Consider the following 27,902-nt stretch of genomic DNA (forward strand, 5'->3'; position numbering starts at 1 on the left):
AAATTTTTATCGGCACGAGGACCTTAATGCCTTGAGGCAAGAACGCTTGATCCCTAGAACTGGGTAGAGTTTCCGAGAGTGCTTCGGTTTATGTTCTAGAACAAATAGAGAGCCAAGGGATACACATATATCAAAATTAACTCATCATTAAAACTTTGATACCCTTATTTGGTCTTTGGGTTCAATTTAATGAGCGGCGTTAATGCTGCTATAAAGTTCCATGTCAATCTGTACAATGAACTTTTCATTATGGATGTTTCAAATTTGAGATGCTACGCTTCATGTCACCAGTTTCGGATAGGAAACTCAATCTTCAATGTAGCTGAAGCCGCTAAGTTAAGTCTTCTAAAAAACGCGAGTAAGTCGATTAATGCATGCAGAGCTTAATATAGACATACATCCTAGAGGACGGTAAAATTGTTTGAGTACCAGTAGGATTGTTCATTGTTTTCTTAGAGTACTGATATATATTCAATACAGGTGGTCTAATAATTAATAATCAAATCTCACTAATTATTTTCTAACTGGATTTCCGTTTTGAAGAACAATCAACCTCATTTTTGATTTTATCTTTAAATTCTTTACTTGTTTACATATATTTTACTGGTGTTTAAACTCTCGTGGTTCAGATCTAAAAAAAGTTTCAATTATTTTTGAACAGTATGGCGAAGACACCAAGTGAAGGTTATATCTGTTTACTACTTTAAATATAACATATTTTACTTTTAAGAATGCCCATTTTTAAAGGTGCTCTTAAAAAGTTACTAGTCACTTGTGCGCGAGTTGATTCAACATAGTAAACAATCACTGCTGATCACTAAACATAATCAAGTTTTCTTTGTTGTTTTTTGCAAGTGAGTTGATTTTTTAAGAACTGTTTAAATAAATATAAATTCCAAGCTTATAAACCATGCGTGGCTTAACCGGTGATTTTTTTCGATACGAAAATCATGTTAGCCATTTCACTGTAAACAAATATGAATGAACTCATTAGGTTAATATTTGGAATCTGCTGACAAGAAAAACAAAAAATTCATTTGAGAAGGACTAACAAGAATTTTTTATTGATTGGGAAATATTTCATTTCAGCTGAGAAAACTTATGGAAGTAAATCAAGGCTCACCATGAGTTTTGCAGACAATTAAAGAGAGCACAAACCGAAATGTGCAATATTAGTTGATCTGACAAAAAATTTTGAATAAGGATTGATAGAACACCATCGTATCGTCCTTTTCCTATAGAGGAGCTGATTGCAACGAACACATAATTTTAAACCACAACACTGCTTCTGTATTAAAAAACTGGAAAAAGAATTATTGAATCTATGTCCACTAAACTCAGAAAAAAACAATCCAAGAAAAAAATTAAAACATTGATTTCGTTGAACAATAGACTGTTAAAAAAATTGAGTTTGTAGGTGTTTAATTTGAACAACCGTATTTTCGAAGCATGCTTCCGCTTTGCCAGGACCCAGTGAAACGAAACTTGATACACCTTGCCATGCCATGCAAGATCTTGCCAACTCGTGCAAAACTTGACACATCTTGCCAAGATCTTGATAGACAAAGTTTCTTGGAACACCTTGATAAGATCTTGGCAAGATCTTATCAAGACATGTCAAGAACTTTTGTTGGCGTAACTTGATAAGATCTTGATAATTCTTGACATATAGAAATATTTGTTTCCTAGAAACCCGGAGTGAGGTGGTGGAAAAATGAACTGGGAATCCAGAGAAAAATCAGTTTTTCTGCATAAACTTGTTTTTGGGGTAATTTGTATCATTCAATTTTTTATAAAATTTCTTCAAAAAAATTGCTTTTGTTTCAAACAGTGTAGTAGAGGAATTTTCATAACTGGAATTTTAAACCAGAAATTAATAAAAACTGTGCAGAAATCGTTGGTCATTATTAAAAACTAAAAATCTGCAAATCACACATTGAGGCCTGCAAATAAAATTTTTTGGGGACTTTACAGACATATTTTTCTATTGTTTTTTTGATAACGCAATTATTGATTCTGCTTCTCCAGAAATCTATACCACTTTTTCGTACTATTAAACTTTTAAATGGAAAGAAAAAACAATTCAGTTTTGTACTGTTTTAATATGTACAGTTTCCAAAAAAATAGAACTAAATACATACACATATATATTTATATATATATATATATATATATATATATATATATATGTATATATAATATATATTATATATATCTATATATATATATATATATATATATATATATATATATGTGTGTGTGTGTTTGTGTGTGTGTGTGGATATGTGTACGTGTGTTTGTATGTGTGTGTGTGTGAGAGAGAGAGAGTGTGTGTGTGTGTGTCTGAGAGAGAGAGAGAGAAAGAGTGATCCTCCCAAGTCTATTTTGAATGATTATCGTGTATCATGTTCAAAATGTAACCCCCCATATTGCAAATTTCAATTCATGAGAATGCGTTTGAGCAGCCTTAGAAAAAGAAGAGAACATTGTTTTCTGTCATTTTATTGCAATAATTAATGACGTATACAGCTTAATTCTTTTTCAAACTGTGCATTTTAAAACCGTAAAAATCTTTAAACTTTTTTTCCAATTTGAACGGTTTAATAGTGCACAGAAGTGTTTGAGATAACTGAGGTAACAGAAATTTTATATTAAATACTATATATAACTATATAAACCTTAAATCTATTATTTTTCCAGAAAACTAATCCTGAAGATCCTATGCAAGAATCTGAATTAGGCGTGTAACTTTAATAGGTTCCTACTACTCCTCGTACGACTCGGTTGCTTTCTCTCCAGACCCAGAGGACGCCACCACCTACAAGGCACAATCGGCAAGAAAGAGACTGACGGATGAACGTGGCTCTTATGAACCCAGCCAGTCACATCAGGTGTTACTTTTTAAGAGCTCAATTCACAAGTCAAAATGCAAGACGTTGCTCTATGCATAGGCAGAAGTCGTTTTTCATTGCGACTTTTGTCATTTTAAAACTTAGCAATCATATTTAATTTAGAAACATTTTCCTGAAAAAAAATTAGCAATAAAGTGAAACGACCATTGACAGCTCGTTGAGCCAAAATTTGACCTACAACACAAACGAAATAGAAAAAAATTGGAGGCGAAATCGTTGGATGGCGTAATTTCTGATAACGAGGACATTCAAGGTAAGTCAAAATATGGGATCCATTTTGATTTTTAGTCTTTTATAAGTGACAGTTTTCCTACTTGTGTTTTAATAGTAGACCATGTGATGAGTGTATACTCTCTCACGCAAACTAAATATAAGCTCTCAAAGAATAAGCTCTCACACAACTAAATTTCATCTTTTTGGGCATCCAGTGCGCATCTTTTGTGCATTATTTAATGCACTGCTAAATATAAACTCAAAACACATGAACAGCAAAGCTAATTCCTGAAGATATAATTGCACGTTCAGCTTGTGATGGATTCCATTTTACTTCACGGAGTTTGGTGGCAGAGCAAATCAACACTGAATCAGTTTAGAGACATTCCGTTTTTTAGGATGGCCAGTACTCTGTTCATGTCACAATTTACAACGGCCAGTCTGAATTTTGGGTAAAGTTTACTCCAGGAAAAAAATATGTTCAGCTTAACTCTCACCAACAAGGTTTGCATTACATGCGATTCGAACTTCCGCGTGGGTATTTGTAACATTAAATCTGCGTAACAAGTAGTAACCACTAAGCTAAATGGGCTTTGTGGCCATTGCCTACAAAATAGCTTACATATAAATAGTGTGTATACTTCTATTCTGCTTAGACCTTGTTTTGGGGTATGACTAGTTTTCAGGTATTCGGACTATACAAGATAAGTTTAGCCTGGGCGAACTCTTTGACCTCAATATAATGATATTGATGAAAAACTGCACATACAGAAAATTAAAATATTCTGGAGATGCAATAATTCAGAACTGAATAAAGTGTTTACTCTTGAAATTTGCACGTTCAGTGCTTAAAAGATCTGAGACTCCAGTCCGAGTTGCGACATTGAACAGGTTTGTTACAGTACATTAAGGGCTTTACTTTGCAAGATGAACTGATAAACAAGGTTGACCACGACAAAAAACTCGACTACTATGTTTGATAAAAAAGTTCAAGTTCAAACCAAAACGAAATCAAACAGAAAAAAAGTGTTAGATTCAATGTATTGCACAAAAAAACGATGAGACGTTTAAAATTGAAATTTCAATCCGAAGCTGAAATACATAGCCGAAAAAATTGGAAACCATGCCAATAGTAGTCTTAGTCCAGAAACCAGTTTTTAAACCACTATCCAATGCTTACTAAAAGATTTAAATTACAGGAAGGAGTGCGAAAAGTTGAAATTTCTGTGACTGAAAAAAATAGCTCTCGAATAGTGAAAATTTGTTCAAACACTATTTTCTAGTTCTACTTGAAAACAAAAAGTGAGAAGAAAAATGACTGGAAATTATTTTTGTTCTTCCACCTGTTGTGACGTGGTCAAAATCAATCCAACTATCAGACCATAATATTGTATGAACTACTGCTAAATCTTGCTAAAATGGGGGAAAATTGAATTTTGATCTTCATCAACAGTGATAAACTGCATAAAAGGTGTCGCCAGGGCCTACAAATAGCAGTACATCAGATAGGAAAAAATTAAGAACCTGCTGGAATTAGTATTCGCAAAATAAAATTTTTACGAATATTTTGTTTATATTTATTTGCAATTGTAACGATGACATTTAATTTTGGTAGGATATTTTTGGCGCTTAGACAGTTTAAATCACTGTTTTGTCACTTTTAAATCTTTACTTTAATTGTTCTTGTTTTCTTCAATTTTCCTTCATGAAATCAAAAAACAATATGATGTACAATTTCTAGCCTGGAAAAAATAATTTAGTTAAGAATTTCAATATGCTGTTATTTGTTTTTTACCCAAATTCTTTGTTTTTTTAATAGCCACGAGGCGATAGCAGCTATTATTGGGGAAACCATGTTTTTTTTAATTTGTCATCTGCATCGATGATTGTTTTCTTGAGACTGCTGAACTCATGTAATGAACTTTAAATTTTCAGAAAATTTACTAGTTAAAGGCCAATAAAAAACTCATATGCCCTAATTCTTGAGTATAAGAGTCTTGAGTTTTTGATTTTTATTATTAATTTTGAAAAAGCGCTTTTAGGGCTTTTTCCTTATAGAGTGTATGTGTCTCAAAAAATCACAGTGCGAATTTGACCCAAAAAATCTATTGGTCTGTTAATGGACTGGAGGTCAATCTGTCTATCTTATTTCTTTAGTTGTTTCAATTTCATGGAAGGCCACGAGAGTCTACAGCGGCTATTTTCCGGTAATCTGCCGCCTATGTTGTAAATTTTTTATACTTCGTCTCTCATTGATCTCCATTAATTGGGTGCATGCATTCTAAGGACGCATATCATCAGTAAGTAAATAACAATTGTTTTTGTTTTTCATAATTTTGAAAGGCAGTTTTTGATTAGTTTTTTTCTTTCGGTACTTCATTTCATTTTTGTTTGCTTCCAAGTATGTTGGGTCATACCGCTTTGTTGATTATCAAAAATTATTTCTATTGTAAAATAGTCATACTTCATGTCGATAGTTTACTCAAATCCAATTTTGGGTCATAACACCCATCTTTAATTTTATGATTTTCCATCTTTAATTTTATGATTTCGTACAACTTGTGACGTCACGCTCAAGTTAAATCAGCTTTCCTTCATTCTATGTGGAGGTTTATGAGAATCAACAGAGTTAAGTATATGACGTATTTTATCACTCTCATGGGTGTCAGTCTTTTTGTTTATGCGTGTGAGTTGTTTATTGATCACAAGTGACTCAGCTCACTCTCAGAATTCCCTTCCTCACTCTCAAAATGAATCGAGTTACCTCAATTTTTGGAGTTGATTCCAAATTTGATTGAAGATTTACCAAATGCAGCTTCTCAAAACAAGTCTTGAACCTAAATCGAGTTGAGATTTTTATGTCAATTCACTACAAGTCTACAGAAGCCATCGCAGCTATTTTCTACCAATATGCCCGCTATGTTTTCGCCATTTTATGTGCCCTGTGAAATTTTTACTGAGTAGTTGATCTTATATGCGTAACTAACATCTCAATTATTTGAGAAATAGCAATTATTTTGCAGAGTGTTCTCGGAAAAGGTGATCCATCAAAACATACAGGAAGTAACTTTGATCACTCTGCCGAGGAAGGGGGAAAGGTCAGCAACGATGAGTACGATGCGAGCAAAAGTACTCAGGAACCATTGTACAAGACATCAAGTAGGGCGTCTACTAGGGTGTCTGGAAACAAACCACCATCTCAAGGCCGCGCCAGCAGTTATGGATCAGCATCAAAGGAGAGCAGAAGTAAAGCAGGAGGCAAAGCTCGCACTTTAACAACCACAAAAAGTCAGTTATAATTCCTTCAAGCTGCGTGATTTCAAAACACCTTTTTTTCTTATTTGAATGACTGAAAAACCAAACAGCCGGATGACGTAGATTGAGAAAGTAGAAGATTATACAAATTTTCTCCCCCGAAATAGGGTTTTGAACAACAACAACCCTTGACTACATTAAATGAAGGGTTTCTAAAAAAGATTATATATCACATTAAAATAGGTTTGAGAAAGTGACAAAATTTCTGGGAGAGGGCAACTATGTACTGTGACTCAGTTAAAATAACTGCGAGAACCACTACGAAAATTAGACGAATCTGCTTAAAAAGCGAAGTTTCATTGAGTTCATAATTTCTGTTCGCGCAATTCTGGGACTTTCAAACAATCTGAATGCTAGATATCCGTTGATTCTGTTTTTAAAAAAATTCGAATTGGTTTGTTCTAAAAAAATTCGAATTGGTTTGGGCAAATACTTTGGTTTGTTCTGTTGTATTGCCCATTGAAAATAAAAACATTGTCAAGAGCAACGGAATGTACGCTTAAAATTCTAAGCATTGAGTTTCAACGGATTTCCTATACTTATTTTTGCAATTTTTTGAGGAAGAAATCAATCGAACGTAGAAAAAGAGTCAGTTTTCGACATTCTTTTTTGGGCAAACGTTAATTTTTCTGCTCTCAAAGGTTATTCAATTTGTTTTTCACTTGACTGCTGTTAAAACTCATGAAGGCCGTCTGCATAAAATATTTATTTTTACGCGATGTTTCAAATGTTTGCTTCCAACAGATTTTGCTTCTTTCTTGATTCTCTATGTTTTTTGGATGTCAACAAAAGGTTCTCACTATTATCTTGTTGATTTACTCCATCGTAGCATTTGACAAGGAAAACTCGTCTTGAGAGATATATACGTAAAAACTGTAATAATACAAATTTTTAAAGTGTGTCGATAATTTTGTCAACTTTGTCAATGCTCGAAGTATTGAGATCAACAAAGTGTGATTTTAATGATTATCAAAAATGCTTGTTTTTTAAATTAAGACAAACTGATGAAAGCTGGTTTTCAAGTCATTATAACCATCAACGAAATAGTATATTGCAAGTTTTGTATCTTTTAATCTAAACTATTGCTTTCTTTTGTAGTCTTATTGAGTTCGACTTTTAGGAGGCACAAAAAATGTTATGTCAGCGAGGAGTTGCGTCATTGTGCACATTGCTGTTGACGATTTTAGTGTTAAACAAATTAGAAAAAGAAGTTTTTTCGAGATTAGAAGTCTTTCTTTTTCATCATTTCCTCTCATTATTAGCGAGCTACTTCTCTGTTAATAGTTCCCGCCAGTGAGTCAAGCAGTTTTTGTTTTATCTGAATTTTTCCCTATATGGTTATAGTTTTGATGATAGTTTTCTCGGATCTATTCTGTTCCCCCCCCCCCTCCCCAGCTTAGTGAGCAGAAATCTTTTATGAGCCCCAGTGGCACGTGCTATTTTCTTACATATTAACGTGCTATATAACAACATATAATTTGTAACTGGGGTCATAAAAAACACTGGGGGCCGAAACACAGAAACAGAATAGATCCATTTTCTGCTTTGAAACCAAGTTTGTTAGCATTTCAAAACAATGTTTTTGTTTTTTTTTGTCTGTTTTTTAAAATTTTGAACTCTATCTAAGTTTAAGGGTCAACAGAAAATCAAGGTCAAATGAAAATTCTTCTTTGATTTTTGCAGTGAAAATTTTATTCTGCTATTTGTTTTCACCCTTCCATTTTGTAGTTGAATTTGCGTGTGTTGCGTTAATTGTAATTTAACGTCTGTACGGGGATTTTTCGTTCAAAATCATGCTAGTTTTGGGTATAAATGACTAAAAAAATGGCAGCCTCAATCGCTTAAAAAGCTCTTAAAAACGCTTAAAAAGCTATTGACACGGCTAAATAGGGCAAATCCCAAGGCATTAATTTCAAACAGAGATTCAATCATTGCTTTGTTCTCATTGCTTTGTTTTTCGAAAACATTCGAAGTTGACTTGGCTCAAAACCATTGAATAAATCTGGTTCAAAACTCTGTCGTTTGTAGCTAAACAATATCTTTTTACTTTTACGTGATTTGGTTGCAATATTTTTTAAGTTAAGCCAATCTAATATTTTACTTACTTTTTACTAAAGTTGTTTTCATGTTTTTTCCCTAACGGTTAAACGAGTTAGCGCAATTCACAATTTCTGGTACCTTTTTGCAAAGATTTCAGAGCATTAGCCTCTTTTTGGCTTTATACAAATCAACTTTATAAGAAATCAACTCAGTCTTCCTACAGTTATTCTATAGTTCTTCTGTAAAAATCTCAAATTAATCTCAAAAAATATTTAAACCAGCATTTTGTTGGAAAATTTCAGCTATTTCGAAGATCGTTTGTCTATAATTCAAGTACTTGGGCTAACATAAAAATTTATTGGCTGACAATTTTTTTCTGTTTGGTTGATTCAAAACTATTATTTTTAGATTTATAAAAGCATCTAAAAACAAAAGTTTTATTAAACATTTATTTAATGTTTCTTTTTTTCTTCTTTCCATTGTTTTTGACTCCCAAACTTTGTAGTAATTAAGCTAATATGGTTTTAAGCTGTTTTTTCACGCCAAGTAGCTTTGTAGTATTTATCCAGGACGCCCAACAGGCAGATTGATGGTCCTAACCTCTCTCTAGTCAGAAGTTTTTGCATCAGAAAAGTTTCCCTGGCCTAGGTTCCTTCTAAACTCATTGCCTCACCAGTCGTTCGAGATTAATTCGTCCAAAAATTTGGTTTGTGTTCGTTACATGGAGTTGGGTAGAATGTCCTTGATCGGAGGAACATTACAGCAGTTGTTTTGATATCTCATTCCATTAATGTACCGCTCTTGTACCGCTCTCATCTGAACTTTCGGGTTTAACTTCTTTTGCACTCCGAAAGGATTTAGATCAAAACGTTTTCCAGCATCATTGGCTCACCTAACCTGCAATCTTCTGCACTAACTCAACAATTCTAATTCGAGATTGCAAATCTCGAGTATAGGTTACACGACAATGCTGACTTCAATCATTGCAGTTATTTGGCTTTACATGCCACACACATGCGCGTTTTAACCAAAAAAGAAAGAGATTAAAAAAAATTTTGATCAATTTACTGGAAAAATGAATAAACTGATATTTGATTTGAAAATAGCCAAACAGGTTGCAATCAGATTCTTCTTCAATAAATACTACTTTTTATGAAGATTTTTTCCGAAAATTAGCAGTCCTGGAGTCGCTGCTGACCTGTAATCTGCCGACTATCTCGATTAGCACTTGAACCTATTTTGAAGCAAATATTGTAAATGTGTGTGTTTTTGTGCAAAGTTTTCTTGTTGTACTTTTTGCTTCTCGGACATGTTTTCAATATCAATTGCTGTGTGAGTCTTTCACGCTCGATTTTTAGATTTTTTGATGTTTTCATTTGCCAGTATTCAAGAATTAAAAGGTTGCTGAAAATGAAACCGATTGTCCGAGACAACAGTTGATAGTCCGAATAGTTTAGCCGTTTAGCCATAACTACTCATTACTCTAATTTGGGAGGTGACGGGTTCGACTCCCTGCCTCCCTAGTCTTTTTCTCCCTAGAATTTTGTAGCTTTTCCCCTTCTAAAACTAATTGCCTCACTAGTCGTTCGAAAACAATTTGTCTGACGTTAGTCGACTTATGTTGTTTGGGGTTTGGTAAAATTCATATAATCAAGGGTAAAAAGCATATGAAGAACTGATCTTAGAACAGTTGTTCTGATATATCTTTTCACTTGTCGTCGTCTACCACTCAGAACTGAACCCTCGTGCGTTTCTTCGTTTACATCTGTGCTTTCTATGAGTTGAAATCAAAAGAGTTCAATTGTTTTGGCATCGTTGGCTCTCCTCAATCGCAAGTTATTGCGCTCACCTGACTAATTATTTTGAGATTGGAAACCTTAAGTATAGGTTGCTCAAAAATGCTTTCATATCGTGCACGTATTTCGACTGAAATTGAAAGAGATGAAAAAACTCCAAAGTAATGCGATTAAATTGCTAGAAACATAAATTGTTTGGGATTTGATTTAAAATTAGGCAAAAAAGCTGGAATTAGATTCTCTTTTATTAAATCACATTTTTTATGATGGTGTTTTCAAAAATTTAAGAGGTCATCAAGTCCATTTTTTTCCTTCTGTCCTTCAAGGTTTCGGCTATCTTTACCTTTATTATTAACTAGCAATTAGACAATATACATATATGGATTATCAATACTCTAATAAAAACAGCCCATAGAGCAATCGGTAGTTTAATTATTTGTTCGAGCTCTCCTAATAGTACTCTAAGACAACTATATAAATGGAAACCATTTTTTTTTACCAATACATGGTTACTTTAGCTAAAAGAAAAATCATGATCAAACAGACTTCATAATTGATTGTGGCAGTTAAGTAGTCGTCTTGTAGTCAACTTGAACTTTAGTACTATTTTGAAGTAATTTTGCTGACGAATTCTTTAAACTTTCTCTTTGATTCAATTCTCACTGAAAATAAAAGCGGAAACTTCAATGTTCAACTGAAACCATTTTTAGATTCGTTGTACTGCTCTCACCAGCTTTGTAACCAAAATAACTTGAAAATTTTCCAATTTGATTAGTGGTGGGCATCATTTCATCTCAACTCGTCTCCACTAATCATTTGACATGCAAAAGTAGTTCACTAACGATTACTTAGAGAACTATTTTTGACGCTTCGGGCTTCATTTCCACTAGGTTCTGCCTTGCCTTGACTCTTACCGTTATACTATTCAGTTCATATTATCTAAATTAGTTCTCCGAACGATTATTTCTCTGTGTAACTATTTCTTCGCGGCATTTTTCAGTACAAAACAAAGCTCTATCAAGCAATCTGAAAATCAAAAATCAAAGAACGATTGTTGTTTGCTTTAGCGGAAGAACATCCGAATTCAGACGCGTCATCAGTGATTGGTAGTCTGGGTTCCACAAAGAATAAAGATCCCTACAGCAAATCTGTTGTCTCATCACAAGCTGATGACACGAGGCAGCTGCTCGATTTTTAACAACTTCGTTGCTTCGATTTGCTTGATTTGGAAAGATTTTGTTTTCCCATTGCAGTCCACCTCCACGAATTAATAGCCCCCATTATGGTATATTTACGGTAATGAGGGGAAAGGAGGATTCTCTGACGATTTGCTCAAAATTTTTGAAATGTTCATTGTGAATTTGTGTCCCCGTCCTTTGAAAGAAACGCCTAGTGATTCAAAGCAGCGTACATAAAAATCAACCAGCGAATGCTCTAATGGGCACGCTATTGATGATTACGAGAACAAATACTTAACAATGGCTTAATCTAGGCAAAAAAATAGTTTTCAAAATCATGGTTCTCTACGCAACGGGGAGGAAAGTTTCTACTAACTAGCCACCGTAGAAACGTTTAATGCTTGAATGATTTCTATAATCAAATAATAACCAGCTGTCTCGGAAAGATCTGGCTCAAAGGGATCTTCGATCAGAGAAAACCCTCAAGACAGCGAACCCTCAATCGCTCCAAATCCTTTCAGATCCACAGCAATGGGAGATAAGGATTCACAATCGTTTGAATTGGGATCCAAATCTACAAGTTCAAACGTCAACTCAACTGGATCTGTGATGTCTAGAAAATCGTCAAAAAAGTCGTCATCTGGAAAGTCAGGCAAACTCAGCGGATCAGGATCGACAGGATCGAGCCGGTTACTAGGAAAATCCAAGTCTGGCCAATCCTCCGGCAGTGGAACTGTAGAGAGGTTGGATCTTAATAACTAAAAGGAAATTTTTTGACATTCGAAAAGATTTTTGAACTTTTTCCGCCTCTTCTTGTACTGCGATGCATTGAGAGTATAGATTACAGCATCCATGCCTGGATATTGTAAAATGTTTTCAAGATAGTCTGAGGCATAAAATAATATCTACTAGGATTAAAATGAGATTGTCATGGGGGGATCATGAAAATCGTAATGTCGTCTTGAAAACTTTAAAGGGGGAGGATCATAAAATAGACTGGGGGTGGGGGGCAAGTAGATCCTGTTTTTCAAATATATAAGAGCAACAGTTTAAGTTTATTAATTGTAAAACTTGTTATTAATTAGTATCAATCGGTAGAACAATTCTTAATATAAAATAATCCCTAATCATAGTAATTATATGTATTGAATGATTTTAAAACAAGAGGAACAAGTCCTTTTTCACAATTAACATGATCCAAAACCCAATCATAAGATCAAAAGGCAAACAGAAGGTGAGATATGCAATGCCAATGACAGACGCAAAAGATATAGAGAACACCGGAGATGACGGTGACCATCTGATTGCATTTGGGAAGAATCCACTCTTCAGAAAGGCCTGGCATCGGCCTTACAAGTATCCAATCAGAAAGAAGATAGCAACTTGTCACGAACCATCCGTACCTATTTGGAATCCTTACTGGGAGGGACCTGAGAGGGATAGCATTAAAGTGCCCAGGTAAGTTGAAAGAGTAAAAGTATATGAAAGGAATTATGAAATAAGCGGACACGGAAAAAACTGCGCTCAAAATTGATAAGAAGTAAATCTCAATCTTCATGGAATAGGGAACTAAATTTCTCGTCTTTCATAAATTCCTGAAATTATTGATCATTAATTGCCCTTCAACGAGGTATAAAGCAATTGTAGTCCAGTGTTTGTGTGCCTATTTTTTGCATATATTTTTTCTTGATCATTTCGAGTGATTTTCATCACTCTTCACTTATTCATCTTGTGTGATGGAAAAAGTTCTCTTATTTACAATTTACAGCACGGCGTGTTCCACATTTGGTAGGGGTTCTGGATTGTAATTTTGTCATTAATTGCGGTTTTGAGAAAATTCCTTTGAATACCAGCTTTGAAACAAATCAAGTCATCATTTTTTTCAAAAAAAAACAAAGCACGTGATAAATAATTGATCCTGAAAGTGCTGTGACAAAAAGTACTATTGGAGATAATCCTAATGTACGTTTGGAAAAGTCACAAATGGTCGCATATGAGGTACTGAATGGGGACATTTTTTAGAATATCTGGATTCTCAGAGAGCAGACCTAGTGATCTCAGTGGTGGCAAAAGGCGCAATATCAGTGATGTGGGCGACTCCAAGAACAGATTCAGTCACACAGGGTTCTCAATCGGAGGAGGAGGGGCCAAGTATTCCTTATACGAAGATCATTCTTCTGATTATCGAGAAAATCCAAGGTACACGAGGCTGCAGAAGATTGTAAAACATTCAAAAACATTCAAGTCAAACGCGCAAGATCTTGTAAGAACTCTACAAACTATGGTTAATTTGTAAGATTCTAGATTCTTCTAAGAGGTGATTCATTGCTCTCAAACGAAGTTTGTATCAAACGAAGTTTGTACGAAGTTAGTCCTGTCGGTCTTTGTTAATGCGATTTTCCGCTTGACCGATTTTGACTTTTTTGTCGTAAAAAGGGATAAACAGGTAGCGCCCAGCGGGCATTAAGTGCTCTTAGAGCCTTTCAGCTCTGTTTCAGCTCAAACTGATTTAGAGACTTACACTTATGGCGTGAATGCCGGTTCTTAGAGGTTGAAGACCCCTCCACTGTTGACCCCCCTCCCCCACTATTGCCCCCCGTGCGCTGTCATCCCCCTCCCGCCCCACTGTTGCCCGCACCCCTCCATCAACCCCCCGGTTCATCCCCCCAGTTTCTAGCTACTGGCGAACAACCGCTCGCTAAAAACACGCAAAATTATACTTTTTTTGCACAATTTTTTTCAAGCTTCCTGACAGTTTTTGACAATTTTTGATTTTTATTAGCCCTAGGTGTAAAGAAATTTCTGCTAGGTTTTATTAACAGATTACTGCATATTTTCTAGTGGTAACGGAATGGTGTCAACATTATAACGTCACGAATTTTAGCATTTCTTGATAAAACGTGCGATTATTTAGAAAATTTTTGACATTTATTTTACCTTATTCACGTCTTTCCAGACCCAAGGGCCAGAAAACCTTCAAAGAGTTTTGATAATAAGTTACTGACAATTTTTCTATAGGCCATGGAATAGTCACAAATGTTAGCAATTTTTGATAAAAATAGCTTTTTTCAAGTTTTTTGAAAAATTTGTGTCATTTTTTTTTTAGGTTTTTTCAGCCTCAATAGCCAAGGCAACTCTTCAGGAGTTTGAAAATAGGCTACTGCTTAGTTTCAAGATGTAATGGAATGTTTTGCAAGATTTATTAACACGAATTTTAGCTCTTATTTTTGACAGTTTTTGCCATACTTTTCCAATTTTTTGACATTGTTCAGGATTTTTGAGCCTCAAGGGTCAGAAAACTTCCGCTAGATTTTAAACGTAAGCTACTGAAAAATTTTGTTGAAAATTGTTGTTGGTCATGGACTAATTTCCACTTTTTTAACATCACAAATTTAAGAATTTTTTTTTTCACTGGCAAATTTTTTGAATGTTTTTTGCATTTTTTTGAGACTTTTTGTCATTATTTAAGTTTCTCTAGCCTTAAGGGCCACGGAACTTCATCTAGGGTTTAATATTAAATTACCGCAAAATTAGTTGATGTAATGGCGGGTTTCTCAAAGTTATAATATCACGAATTTAAGCAATTTTTTAAAATATTTGCAATTTTTTCATGATTTTGAATTTTCTCCTGCACCATGGGCCCAGGGACCTCCTCCAAGATGATTTGAGACTGCAGTGTAATTTTTAGTTTCAATGGATTGGTGATCAATTTTTTGTGCCTCCATTTTGTTTTCTTTGTAATTTATGGATAGAGTTTAAAACTTTTTCGACTTTTCGGGAAATTTTTATCATGTTCCAAGTGTATGGATATTTATGAGCCAGTGAAACTTTTAAACGCTTAAAACAGGGATACTGAATAGTCTTTTGAGACAATGAAAGGGTTCTTAAGAATATTATGTTTTAAATTTTAGCAAGATTTTTTTAAAATTTGCAATTGATTCCAAAATTTTTCAATATTTTTTTGTCCTTTTCTGAGTTTAACGACCATTACTGGCCAACGAATAATTTTAGGTCTTTGAGATGGGTTACTTGACAGAAATTTGAGACAACTTTTTCTACCGCGAAGTTGAAAACATTTATCCCTCTCGCTCTCTCTCTCTCTCTCTCTCTCTCTCTCTCTCACTCTATCGCTCTCTCTCTCTCTCTCCCCCTCTCTATCTCTTTTTTGATGTCGCAATTCAGCTGCTGTTATTTGGCCTAATATCATCACCTTTGATCCTAATTAACAATGAATTATAGTATAAATGTTTTTATTTTTAATCACTGAGCAGGATATTTTGAGAAAACATTGTTAATTGCTCTCAAAAGCAATTCGTAGTAAATATGTTTATACTGTTTGTCTCTTTTGTGCAATTTTTCGCTTGGCCGATTTTTCCCCTGACCCATTTTAATTTAGTTTTCAGAAGCGGGAAAAAGAGCTAGCTCCGTTTAAATTATGTTCTCTTAGAGTCGTTCAGCCCACTTGTCTTCAAGTATGAGATTAACAGAAATTGTTTTGAAGACATAATTATGTTGTGAAGGGCGGTTCTCAGAAATTTATACCACACCCCACCCACCCACCAGCCCCACATCAGTCCCCACAAACCAGTTTTGCTAACCCGCTGTGGTGCACCCCCGCTGCGTTCACCTTACGCCCCTTCAATTAATCTAAAGCTAACTTCACTTAACCGAGGCTAGCTACTGACGAAGCCAAACGCTCACCGGTCGTGTGAGATCCATTCGCCCGACGTCAGTCGGCTATGTTCAATAAATTGCAAAAGACCTTTATAAGGTTACGAGATTCTTTCACAATTTTGCACAGCAAATCAATAATCGGTTTCTACCAAGAAAGAATACATTTGAAGGATGCCTAATGTTTAAGTTCGTTCACATTTTCAATTGCTCTCGAATGAAGTTTGAAGCAATTAAGGTAAACGTGTTAGTCTTTTTATGCATAAATTGTGCTTGACAATTTTTGCGCATTTGTTCCAGAAAAATGTGTGACTTCTCAAGTGGCTATTTCACGCTTCAATTCATAATTTTTGTGATTTCAATCGCTCTCATTCTGAAGTGAAGTTTGTTACTAATATAAATGATCGTTAGCTGTTCAATGAATACGCGGTTGTGGCGAGTTGATTAAGATGTCTGTTAGCTACATTAGAGGTTATTGGGTCGCCTAAACCCTGTCAGATCACAGTTCCTGCAAGAAAGAAATCAAAGCTGTGACCAAAAAATAAATTTCCCCCGCCAGTCGTTTGAGAGCAATTCATCCGACGTTAATCGATTATGGTTATTCAAAATTATTCAGTTAATATGAAAATTTTGCAAACACTCGGATACTAATCTTTAAGTTTAATTCTATGGGACATTATGTAAAAAAAATTGTCTCTCTTTCTCTCTCTCTCTCTCGCTCGCCGTTTTTAAATGCTTTCGAAGAGAAGCAATTATTGTACACGTGTTTGAATTTTTGTATGCAAAAATTTTCACAGGACAGTTTTTTGACTTTTCGGTGGTCTTTTACGCCCTTGACTTTCTGCCTTTTACGTGATCTAAAGTTCTCTCACATTCACATTTTCAAGCAACTGAAATCAATTGTCCGCAATTTAAAACTAAAAGTTAAATGGGAGATGACTGTCGAAAGAAACTGGTGAAATTTATACACTTTAAATCTTAATTGTGGTATATATTGACCTCTAATAACGTTATTTGACGCCCCTTAATCAATTTTGTGTCCGAATCAGGCTATCCTTCCATTGAAGCCGGTTGCAAATGATTAGGGCTCTCACTGTTTTTTTTTCAGAGCAATTTTTCTGACGGTAGTTGGTTATGTTTTCGTTCGGCCCTTTTTTAATTTCCCTCAAAGGAAGTTTAAAGCAAATATTATAATATTTTGTGTCTTTTGATTCGAAATTTTTAAATGACCATTTTCTCTTTTAGAGTGAATTTTACTACCATGTTGTTTCGAGTTTTGTGTAATGCCAATTTTTCTCTATTCATAATTTTATGCACCTGAACTCAGTTTGGGGCAGTTTACTACTAAAAGTTGAATGACAAGTGTTCCGAAGTTGGTGTCATTTTGCGAACTAAAGTCTCTATAGCAGTATATAGTAAGCTGCAATGGCGTTATTTGAAGCAACTTAGTGATTTTTGGACCACTGCAACAACTGATACAGGCTGCAATTGATTCGAATTATTCGAAAATTTTGCTGGTTTAAAAAATGTAAAGAGAGTACATAAAACTTTTTTTAACGACTTAACAGCTTATTTGCATATATTTAGCAATTTGTAACAGAAATATCAACGACATTGTTTTTCTTAAAATTATTGTCTGGGTTGATTTGAGGACTAATTAGTACAAAAGAAATGAAATCGACAACTAAGAACAACAGATTCAGTGTAGGGAGCAATTTGTGTTAGATAAGGGCAATCTTCAATTATAAGCAAAAAACTGTCCTATCAGTTTCAAAACGCTTCATACATGTATTTAAGATCGATGTTCATATTTTCTCTGAGATTCTTACCACCAAGATTTTCCGAATATTCTGTGTAAGATCTGAATGTTCTCACAGGATTTTCAGAATTTGCGTGATTCATTCTACAGCTCTTATCCCATAAAAAGACGCATCATATATAAATCCTTTTTGTTATATAGTCACCGTTTAACTCAGAACTGAAAATTCATTGAGGTAACGACCCTGTTTTTAGAGGTTCGCAGTCAAATAGTCAGAATCGCAGTCAAAACAATATGCCTGAGGGGCAAAGAGCCAGCAAAAGTTTGCGAAATAGAACAGAAACGAATCCTGTCAATCCTTCGGGGAGTGCAGTAAGACTGTCCAGTGGAAGTAAAGGTAGAGGCAGTGGACCTAGAGGAAGTAAATCAGTTCGTTTCTCACAAAACAACCAAAGATTGGACAGTGGTCGTGGTTCGGGAACGGGGAAAGGTGATGCGCTAGGGAGATCTTCCGGAATCAGGTTTTGACACTGAATTGATACAAAACATGCTCAAACCGAGCTCCAATTATCTACCAATCCTGGGACTTATAAATCTCTACTATAAATCTGTACTGCGCGATTATAAATCTGTACTAACTCAAGACGATTTTTCCATTGCTCTCAAACGAAGTATATAGCAATTACATTAGTCCTGGTGGTTTTTTAATTGATCTCGAAGAGAAGCAATTAATGTAAACGTGTGCATTTTTTGCGAAAATTTCGCTTGACCGTTTCTTAATTTTTCGAGTGACAATATTACGCCCTTGACTTTCTGCGTTTTGCGTGATCTAAAGTTCTCTCTCATTCACAATTTCCAGCAGCTGAACTCAATTGGCGTCAATTTAATACATTAAAAAATCAAAAAATGCGACAAAATTGGTGCCTTTTTTTACTTTAAATCTTAATATTGGTATATATTAAACTCAAATGAGTTTATTTGACGCCACATTTGAAAATTCTAATCCCAATCAGGCCACACCCCCTCCTCTCCCTCATCACTGAAGCAGGCTGCAATTGATTAGAGCTCCCACTAGCCGTTCGAGAGCAATTCTTCCGACGTTAGTTGGTTATGTTTGCAATTTCTCGTGCTGGCGACTTTTTGCCAGATCGTTTTTTGCCATCCATTGCCCCCTCCAATTAAGCTAAAAACAGCCCTCCTGTATCTAGTTATCTACTGACGAAACCAACCGCTTGTCAGTCGTTTGAGAGCAATTCGCCCATGTTATATGGTTATTTTGCCTGTTTTTTGTATTGTCAAGTTTGGCTCAGGTGTGAATTCATTGTTTTCAAGCTTCCAGCAACCCTGGTCGATGCTTGGAACTTATTCCACTGCTAAAAATTCTGGGTTAAAGCGGGATTTTTTCTTAGTGGAATAAACGAAGCGAGGCAATTATTGTAAACGTGTGTGTCTTTTTACGAATCGAAGAGAAGTGTTGGGATCCTTCAGGTTTTTTTTGGCAGAGGCGAGTTTCTTCATGACTTGGACTTTTGACTTCTGTTTCAAACATAAACTTCTTCTGTTTTAGAACGTAGACTTCTGTTTTTGAACATTGGAGTTCAAGAGTAGCTTAAGTACTAATAAATAATCATAGTGATTAGGTACTGCTGGTAAGGTCGAAATTTTGCGAAACTATCTTCCCATAACAGTTCTTTTGATGTTTCAACACGATTTAGAGATTATATTGCACGACTTTTCGAGTCGTTTCCGGTATTCTACTCGCTTTCTTTTTAATGCTTGGCCTCTTTTTGACTTTTCGCTATTGACTTTTGCGTTTTACGTGATTTAAAATGTTCTTTCAAGCAGCTGAACTCAACTTGCAGCAATTTTATACTAAAAGTCAAATGATACACTAATTTTATACTAAAGGGCGCTGCAATTGTCATGTTTTCACTTAAATGTTTAATAGTGGTATATAATAACTTCTGATGACGTTATTTGAGCATTTTTTTAGTCCCATTCAGGCTACACCACCCCCCTTCCCGACTGAGGCAAGCTACATTTGATAAGATGTCCCACTAGTCGATCGAGAGTAATTCTTCGGACGTTAGTCTTTATTTTTTCTTACTTTAGAGGAAAATTGTGAAAATTGTGCGCTTTGTTCCACAGAATATAGTTCGAATCTTTCTTCAAGACAATTTTTTGTGTCAAAACAAATTTTTTTCACAGTTCTTTTCTCTGCAAAGTGCAAAATTTCCTCTAATGAATCCAACTTTTTGTAATCTTTCCGTCATCTTTACATTGTTTCCACTCCTAAGAACTGGTGAATTAACGTTTTTCCGCATTACAACCATTCCCTAGTACCAAACTAAAAAAATTTTAAGGAAAGTGGACATTCAAAGTGAAATTCCAATTGCAAGTAAAACTGTCCAAATCTTCTGTAACTGGCAAAAACAAGAAAAAGTTAGAAGGGACCTAGATATTCGATTCGATCTATTGAACTGGCGCGAATTCAAATTTGTTTCTTGATTTTGCCGTAGTAACAATTTGCTCTTGACTTTTTATTTGTTTACAATTTACATAAAAATATTTGAATATAGACTACATGCATGATGTACTTATTATATCTCTAATTATTTATCTCTGAAACAAGGTGTTCTTTATTTTATAAAAAAAATCCTATCCTTCCTTTTACGCAAACGAATATTATGAGCAGAGTTGAAAAACTTTATTGAAAAAACTTTAATGAAAAAACTTTTAGTAATACGCGCAACTCTTCGCCGTTTGAGAGTGGAGGCTTGAGAAGCAGCCAGATGACGAGTAGCACAGCCAAAAGAAGCGAAACATTTTATGAAGATGAACCCGAGGAAGAGTCAAACATCGACAGTGATGATAATGTTTTCGTAGAGGATAGCGAGTACGAAGATACAAGTAATGGTAAGAATAGTTTTGATCTGCCCTAGTTTTTTGTCCCAGATCACAAGGTCTATACAAGTTAATGGCTCAGATGGTCGTATAAACTCTTAGCAAAAGTTATGTCGAAATAATCTTGCAATATCATGCAAGAATCTTGTTAATTATCACATCAGCTTTATCTCGCAAGAGCTGGCAAAATTGCTAGTTTAGAAGAGCTTAGGAACAACGATAGCGTGCCTGGCCACGGATCTGTAGATTTTATGTGCTGAGATCTGGTGTGAGCTTCAAATTCTATAACAGTTATAAGAAACAGAGTCAAGTAATGCTACAGTTACGTTGTCACAATCTAGCAATGTTGGTCTTAAAAAGCGGTGGAACACACAAATTCTAGCACACTCGCAGTATTGATCTGAGGCAACGTGTGAATTATGAAAGCTTTTGCACAATAGGGGCTTTAGCAAAACAGACCATTAAAATTGCGTAAGTGGAAGGGGTCAATTGTGTTTTTAACAACCTCAAAGCGATAGCTGGGGCTATTGTTGGCCTTCTTGTTTTTTTTTCAATTAAAAGGATTTGAATTGCATTGGTACGCTGTCTTTTGTTACGACTCAAAGATCGGTAATTTTGTTGGAGTGTAATTGAAACACGAAGTGCAATGCGTGAAAATAAAGCGTATTCGGTCGAACTGCGGAAGAGTGAGTGGTTCAACCCGGTGCAACCCCCCTCCCCGCTGCGCCCTTCAATTAAGCTAAAGCTAGACTCACTAATTCGTGCCTAGCTGCTGACGAAACCAACCGCTCGCCGGTCGTTTGATAGCAATTCGCCCGACGTTAGTCGGTTATGTTTCTGTTAATGTTTCGAATGATAAAGTAATATAGTAGCAGTATAAAAAAACAAAAACGTGCAATTCAAGGTGAATAGTTAGTTTTCTAACTTCGGGTCGTTTCTGACATTTTCCGGGTATTTCTTATGATATGATCACATATATTTGTAATTTTTGAAGTCAAAATGGAGTAGAGAATTTGGTCACCTCAAAACAAGAAATGGAGCTAAAAACCAGAAGATTGTGTCTTACAAGAGCGTTTGTCAGTTGTGATTTCTTTTTTTGTTCAAGAGCTGCATTTTAATTTTAATTTTTACATGTTGTTGATTGTTTTTAATTGCTCTCAAACGAAGTTTGTAGCAATTATATTAGTCCTGTCGGTCTTTTTTTTTATGCGATTTTTCGCTTGACCGATTTTTCGTCTGACGCTTTTGACTTTTCGTCCTCAAAAACGGGATAAACAGGTAGCGCCCAGCGGTCATTAACTGCTCTTAGAGCCTTTCAGCTCAAACTGTTTTGGAGACTTATACTTAGGTTGTGAAGGGCGGTTCTTAGAGGTTGACGATACCCCCACTGTTGACACCCCCCCCCCCCCCCTATTGCCCTCACCCCCCCCCCCGTCACCGCGCTGTTGCCCCCCCGTCACCGCGCTGTTGCCCCCCCCAGCCCACTGTTGCCCACCCCCTCCACATCAGAACCCCGAAGTAACCCCCCCCCCACCCACCCGCCTCCCGTGGCTACTGACGAACAATCAATCGCTAATAACACGCCATTTTATACTAATTTCCACAAATTTTTTCAAGTTTTTTGAAAACTTTTGTCATTTTTTGTGTTTTTTCAACCCTAGGTATCGAAAAAACTCCTCTAGAGTTTTATATTACGTTACTGCATAGTTTCGAGTGGTAGTGGAATGGTTTCAACATTTTAACAACCCGAATTTTAGCCTTTTTATGAAAAAACGTGCATTTTTTTCAAACTTTTTGACATTTATTTCTAATTATATACTTCTTTCCCGATGCAGGGGCCAGAAAAGGTCCTTATGGGTTTGATAATAAGTTACTGAAACAATTTTTTTGCCATGGAATAGCTTTCAATTTTTTAATTTGACAAATTTTATCAATTTATTTTGATAAAATTTGCATTTTTTTTCAAGTTTTTGTTGGTTTTTAGTTTTCTCCAGCCTCAAGACTCGAGAAACCTCCTCTAGGGGTCAAAGGTAGTTACTGTATAATTTCTAAATGTAATGAATTGTTTTTCCAGATTTCAACACCACGAATTTCAGCTTTTTTAAAATAAAATCTGCGATTTTTAAATTTTTTTTAACATTTATTGTCAGTTTATTATCGCTATTATCAGTTTATTTGTCATTATTGCCATTTTTCAGGTTTTTCAGCCCAACAGAAAATCTCCGTTAGGGTTTGATAATGAGTTACTGAAAAATGTTTGTTGGCCATGGATTAGTTACAACTTTTATCACAAATTTTAGCAGTTTTTTTGCATTTTCTAATTTTTTAGTTTTTTGAAATTTTTTTGTCAATTTCTTGGTTTCTCCAAACTCAATGGCCACATAACCTCCTCTAGAGTTTGAGCTGAGGTTACTGCATAGCTTCTGGATGTAACGGAGGGTTTTCAAGATTTTAAGATCAGCAATTTTTAAAATTATTTGCAATTTTTCAAGTTTTTTTTAGTCTTTTTTACTCTTTTATCATTTTTTTCCGGCATCAGTGTCCTCCACCAAGGCTTCTTGAAAAGCTGTCGCATAGTTTCTAGATTCATGGATATTTTATCAATATTTTAATGACTCCAGCTTTAGCACTTTTTTGATAAAACTAATTTTAACTTTTCGAAAAATTATTATGTCCGAGTTTATGTATGTTTTTGAGCCAGTAAAACTAGTTAAAGCTTGAAATAGTGATGCTGGATGGTTTCTTGAGACTATGAAATGGTTTTGAAGATTTTAATGTCTTGAATTCTAGAAAGATTTAGTTAAAAATTGTGATTGTTTTCAAAATTTTTGAGTGTTTTTGTCCTTTTCTGTGTTTAACTTTCATTACTGGCCAATGAAGTTTTTCAAGTCTCTTAGATGGGTTACTTGACATAATTCAGGAAGGAAAAAATAGTTCTGAACATTTTCACTGCGAAATCTGGAAGCTTTTTCAAATTTTGCAATAATTTGCAAATTTTTTAATTGTTTTCTATTTGATTTGTTTGCTAACAAAGCTAGAAAACTAAAAGTTGAAGAATCGAATCAAGCTAGCGCCGGGTTCAATAAACCGTGGCTAGCTACTGACGAAGCCAACCGCTTGCCGGTCGTTTGAGAGCAATTCGCCCGACGTTAGTCGGTTATGTTTTCTAATTGTTATCCGGATCAGTTCTTAGTCGCTTCTAGATTTGAATTTTTTGTTAACTCAAAAACTTGCGTTTTTTAATTGTTTTTCAAGATATTTGTCACAACAATGTGACGTCATGGTAACATCAAATCTGCTTTTTCTTCAGATATTCGTGCAACTCCAGAGAAATTGCTGCCAGTCGTCATTTTCAACATTACTGGAGTAATTTTTTTGTTGGTTTGATTAAGTTAATGATCATATGTGTTCAAAAATGACCTGCCTCACTATGAAAATGAACCTTTTACTGATTGTGTTCCACTCTAATTGACAATTACTTGAAAATAGCTAATAAAATCAACAAAAGATTATTTAGATTTATTATCAGAGCAATTAATAAAATATCGTCGGTTAATAGAGAAGCGATAATGAAAAAAAAATTAATAAAGCAAAAATAATTTTCTTTTTTCTTGTGGTTTTTAATTTTTGTTTTGAAACTGCAGCCAAAAAATCTATTTTTATTTGTGATTTTTGCAAATTTTGTGTCTGCAGCTATCACTTGAAACCACTATTAAAGTCGAGATGTCATCTTCTAAGGCAGCTATCAATACGGTCTTAACTTATTTTTACAATTTTTTGAAATTTGACTTGTATTGATGTGCTGCCCGAGTCGAAGATGACTTACTATGATCTATTTTCTTTTCCGATGTTGATGTTTAAAAATAAGACAGAATAGTCAAACAGCACGTGAAAAAAATCATTTTTTATTGCTGACAAAAATTGGACAGCAGAGTTCAGATTTTGTTCATGCGGGATTGTAAAACACAACGATAACAGTACTTGCAAAAACACTTATCGAAACAATTTCGCAAAAACTTTTGACTATTTTATGCTTCTGGCGGCAATTACGTTAGTTTTGTTGCTGTTTGTATACACAATTTTTTGCTACCAACATTTGATCATTTAAAATCTAGTGCAAAGATGTTGTTGCTCAGCAGAGCTATTTGAATGCTATTCTCATTGAGATAGAGGTTAAAATATTTGAACCTTTTTAATTGTTCTCAGACAAATTTCGAAGAGATATTATATTTGTCCTGTTGTCGTTTTGTATGCAATTTTTCTTTTGACAAATTGTTGGTCTGACTATTTGACTTTACATCCTCACAAACGGGATGAATAGTTAAGGCTCAGAGAACATTGAGTTATTATAGAGCCTTACGGCGCTCTAGTCTCTTAGTACCTATAAGTATAGGCATCATCGAAAGATTTCATGAGACATACATTACGGTGAAAAGGGCTGTTCTGGCATATTGATTGTCTTCCCATTTAACCACTAACCCATCAGCCACTACCTCACCCCAAGCCCACTCCAAAAACTCCGACTCATTCCACCTGCACTTTTTCACCTACCTGCTATCACATGTCACCACCTCCCCCTTCCCCCCGCTCACCTCACACCCCCCTCATTTAGACTGAAAGAGCCTCGCTAAACCTCAGATAGCTACTGAAAAAGCCAAATACTCGTCATTAAACTTAAAGCAGTTCTTCCTACGCAGTTTCCTTGTTTTACCGTGTTGGAAGCACTTTTAGCAATTTTTGTATAATTTACAAAGCATACTTACATCAGTATGCCGTAATGTAATACAAGTTTTTGCACTGTATTGAGGTATGTATGGTTGTACCTAGAAACTGTATTAACTAAGGCAACGTCTGAGTTGATGATTTACAATTTTTGATTATTTTTATGAAAAAATGAATAAATTAACCTCATTTTACCTATTTTACCTTTTTTCAGAAATTTTTCTAATTTTTTTTTACTGTTTTTGCTTTTAAGATTAATTCTGTGGCGAACTCATTATTCTGAACTTGACATTTTGCACTTGCTGTTTTGGATGCTCTGGTATCTATTTTTTAAAAATTGTATTCAATTTTTAAAGGCCACAGAGAAATGATGACTGTTAATCGGATTATTTTTTAAACTGATTCTTTAGATGCCTTAATCAGTTCCAGGATTTGTGCTATTTGTTTGGTTTTTGATTTTTTTGTTGTCGTTGTTATCATTAAATTGCTAATAAACTCTTTTTTGAAAGCTGTTATTATAGAGAAAACGCAAAAACATTAGATATGTGAACTCAGAGATGAACTGATTGAATGTTTTTTGTGACGCCCCAATTTTAAACATTGTTAAAATAATATAAGTTACTTTTGCCTTTTAATGTTCTTACCTATAATTTCTTTTCCGGAATTGCATCTGTCTCCGAAAATTCAGGAAAATTTTATCAAAGCTTGCATACTTCGATTTTTTCCAGCTGAATCAGGTTTTTTCAAACCAAAACTGGAATCTTCTATCGATGTTATTTTTAAAATCTTATCACACATACTGATGAACGTTGAAGTACGACTTCAAATTGAATCAAGATTCATCAATTTTGAGTGATCCTATTTTTAAAATAACACATTGGTGCGCACCAATACTAAAAAAGGAGCAAAAAGCGATTGGATTTATGGAGTGAGTAGCTTTGATTCCAATTTTAAGTTAGATTTGAAAAACGGTACTTGAATTCAAATTCATTTTCCGGCATTTTTTGATCGAATTGGTTTAAATTGTTTCCCAAATTCCTTGTCACTTTTAAGTCTACATTTTGAATAAGTAAAAGTTCCTTATGTTATGGACTTTTGTGCCATGTTCTTTCTAATTGGTCGAACAAAAAATGTTGTGCTTAACCAAAATTTTTTGCGTGAGACCATTTTTATTGCTTTCAAGCAAAGTTCGTAGCATATATATTAGTCCTGTCGTTTTTTGCAATTTTTTGCTTGATTCGGATCCAAGTTTTCATCTGATCATTTGACTCTTCTTCCTCATAAAAGGGATAAACAGTTAAGGCCCGCAGAACATTGAGTTCTCTTAGAGCCTTAGGGAGCACTACCTATAGAACTCATCGAAACGGATCATGAGACATACATTGATGTTTTGAAGAGCTGTTCTGAAAATTTGACCGTCCTCCCATTTAACCACCAACCCCTATCCACCACTAATAAGCCAACATTTAGTCATAAACACATTGTGTGAAGGCGGTTTTAAGGTTTGAATTCCCTTCTCCTTAATTCCTCCCTGTGTTGCCCCACTCCGCCCATTTCACTCTCTGCGCCTCATTCAACACGTAATCCCGAACACCTGCTGCCCCCACCCATTCGTCCGGCGTTAGATTGCAATTCACCAAACGTTTGGCGCTTGTGTTTGACTTCTCTAGGCTATTTTTTCTTCGCTAATTCTTTTCAAAGTAGTTCTAAACAGCATTTGCTCAACAAAGCAATCTAAAATGAAAGCGAAAAATGAAACCAAGAATAGAAACTGGATAAACCAATAAAGTCCAGTTTTAGATGCCAAATATTTGAACTTCGTTCTAATCAGTCTTAGTTACCTGGTCTACTCTGTAATGGTATTCATACTAACAGCTGTATCTGCTCAGGAAACATGAGTTTGATTTTACTACGAAATCCAATTAAAGTAGCTTATATTAGCTCGCACTTTAAAAATATTTTGTAGAGCAATAATTTGTTCAGTTTTCTCGTTTTCTGTTTATCCCGATCGGGGTTAATGGCAATCAATGGCAGATGTTTTTCGGCGATTTACGGAGTTTGATCTCAGTTGGCATCATGGGAAACAGTGGTGACTATTTCCACTTTTCTCCTGAGTATTTTTAGACCTTTATTATACAGTTAAGTATGAGGTCATCTCCTCACACATGCTGCTTCATGGTTGGTCGCAGAAAGTTTCCTTTTGGTGCGTTCAGTTTCAATTATTGAAACTTATGTTTATTTAATTGTGGCATTAAGTGCAGTTGAATTGGGAGTTTATTATAAGCTTTATTAATTGCTCTCAAACGAAGTTTGCAGCAATTATATTAGTCCTGTCGGTCTTTTTTTTTATGCGATTTTTCGCTTGACCAATTTTTCGTCTGACGCTTTTGAC

The 27,902-nt window shown here is 35.0% G+C and overlaps 1 protein-coding gene across 7 annotated transcripts in view; it reads left to right on the top strand.

Moving 5' to 3' along the window:
* The first annotated feature begins 571 nt into the window (after window positions 1-571).
* LOC142339900 (uncharacterized) overlaps window positions 572-27,902 on the top strand; it is an 82,422-nt gene continuing 55,091 nt past the window's right edge. For 5 of the 7 annotated variants that reach the window (XR_012759040.1, XR_012759041.1, XM_075390253.1 and 2 more), the window contains exons 1-9: window positions 572-684; window positions 2,758-2,891; window positions 6,149-6,413; window positions 11,344-11,455; window positions 11,901-12,197; window positions 12,670-12,912; window positions 13,477-13,653; window positions 18,139-18,405; window positions 20,625-20,800. Coding sequence is in view for 5 of the 7 variants with exons in the window: in XM_075390253.1 (XP_075246368.1) it covers window positions 663-684; window positions 2,758-2,891; window positions 6,149-6,413; window positions 11,344-11,455; window positions 11,901-12,197; window positions 12,670-12,912; window positions 13,477-13,653; window positions 18,139-18,405; window positions 20,625-20,800 (1,693 nt within the window). In the remaining 2 variants the exon portion in view is untranslated. Of the gene's footprint in view, window positions 685-2,757; window positions 2,892-6,148; window positions 6,414-11,343; window positions 11,456-11,900; window positions 12,198-12,669; window positions 12,913-13,476; window positions 13,654-18,138; window positions 18,406-20,624; window positions 20,801-27,902 lie in introns of those variants that run through there. The other 2 variants (XM_075390251.1, XM_075390254.1) reach the window with 2 other exon arrangements.

Source organism: Convolutriloba macropyga, chromosome 5 (assembly GCF_964194025.1).
Source record: "Convolutriloba macropyga chromosome 5, txConMacr16.3, whole genome shotgun sequence".
Lineage (NCBI taxonomy): Eukaryota > Metazoa > Xenacoelomorpha > Acoela > Convolutidae > Convolutriloba > Convolutriloba macropyga.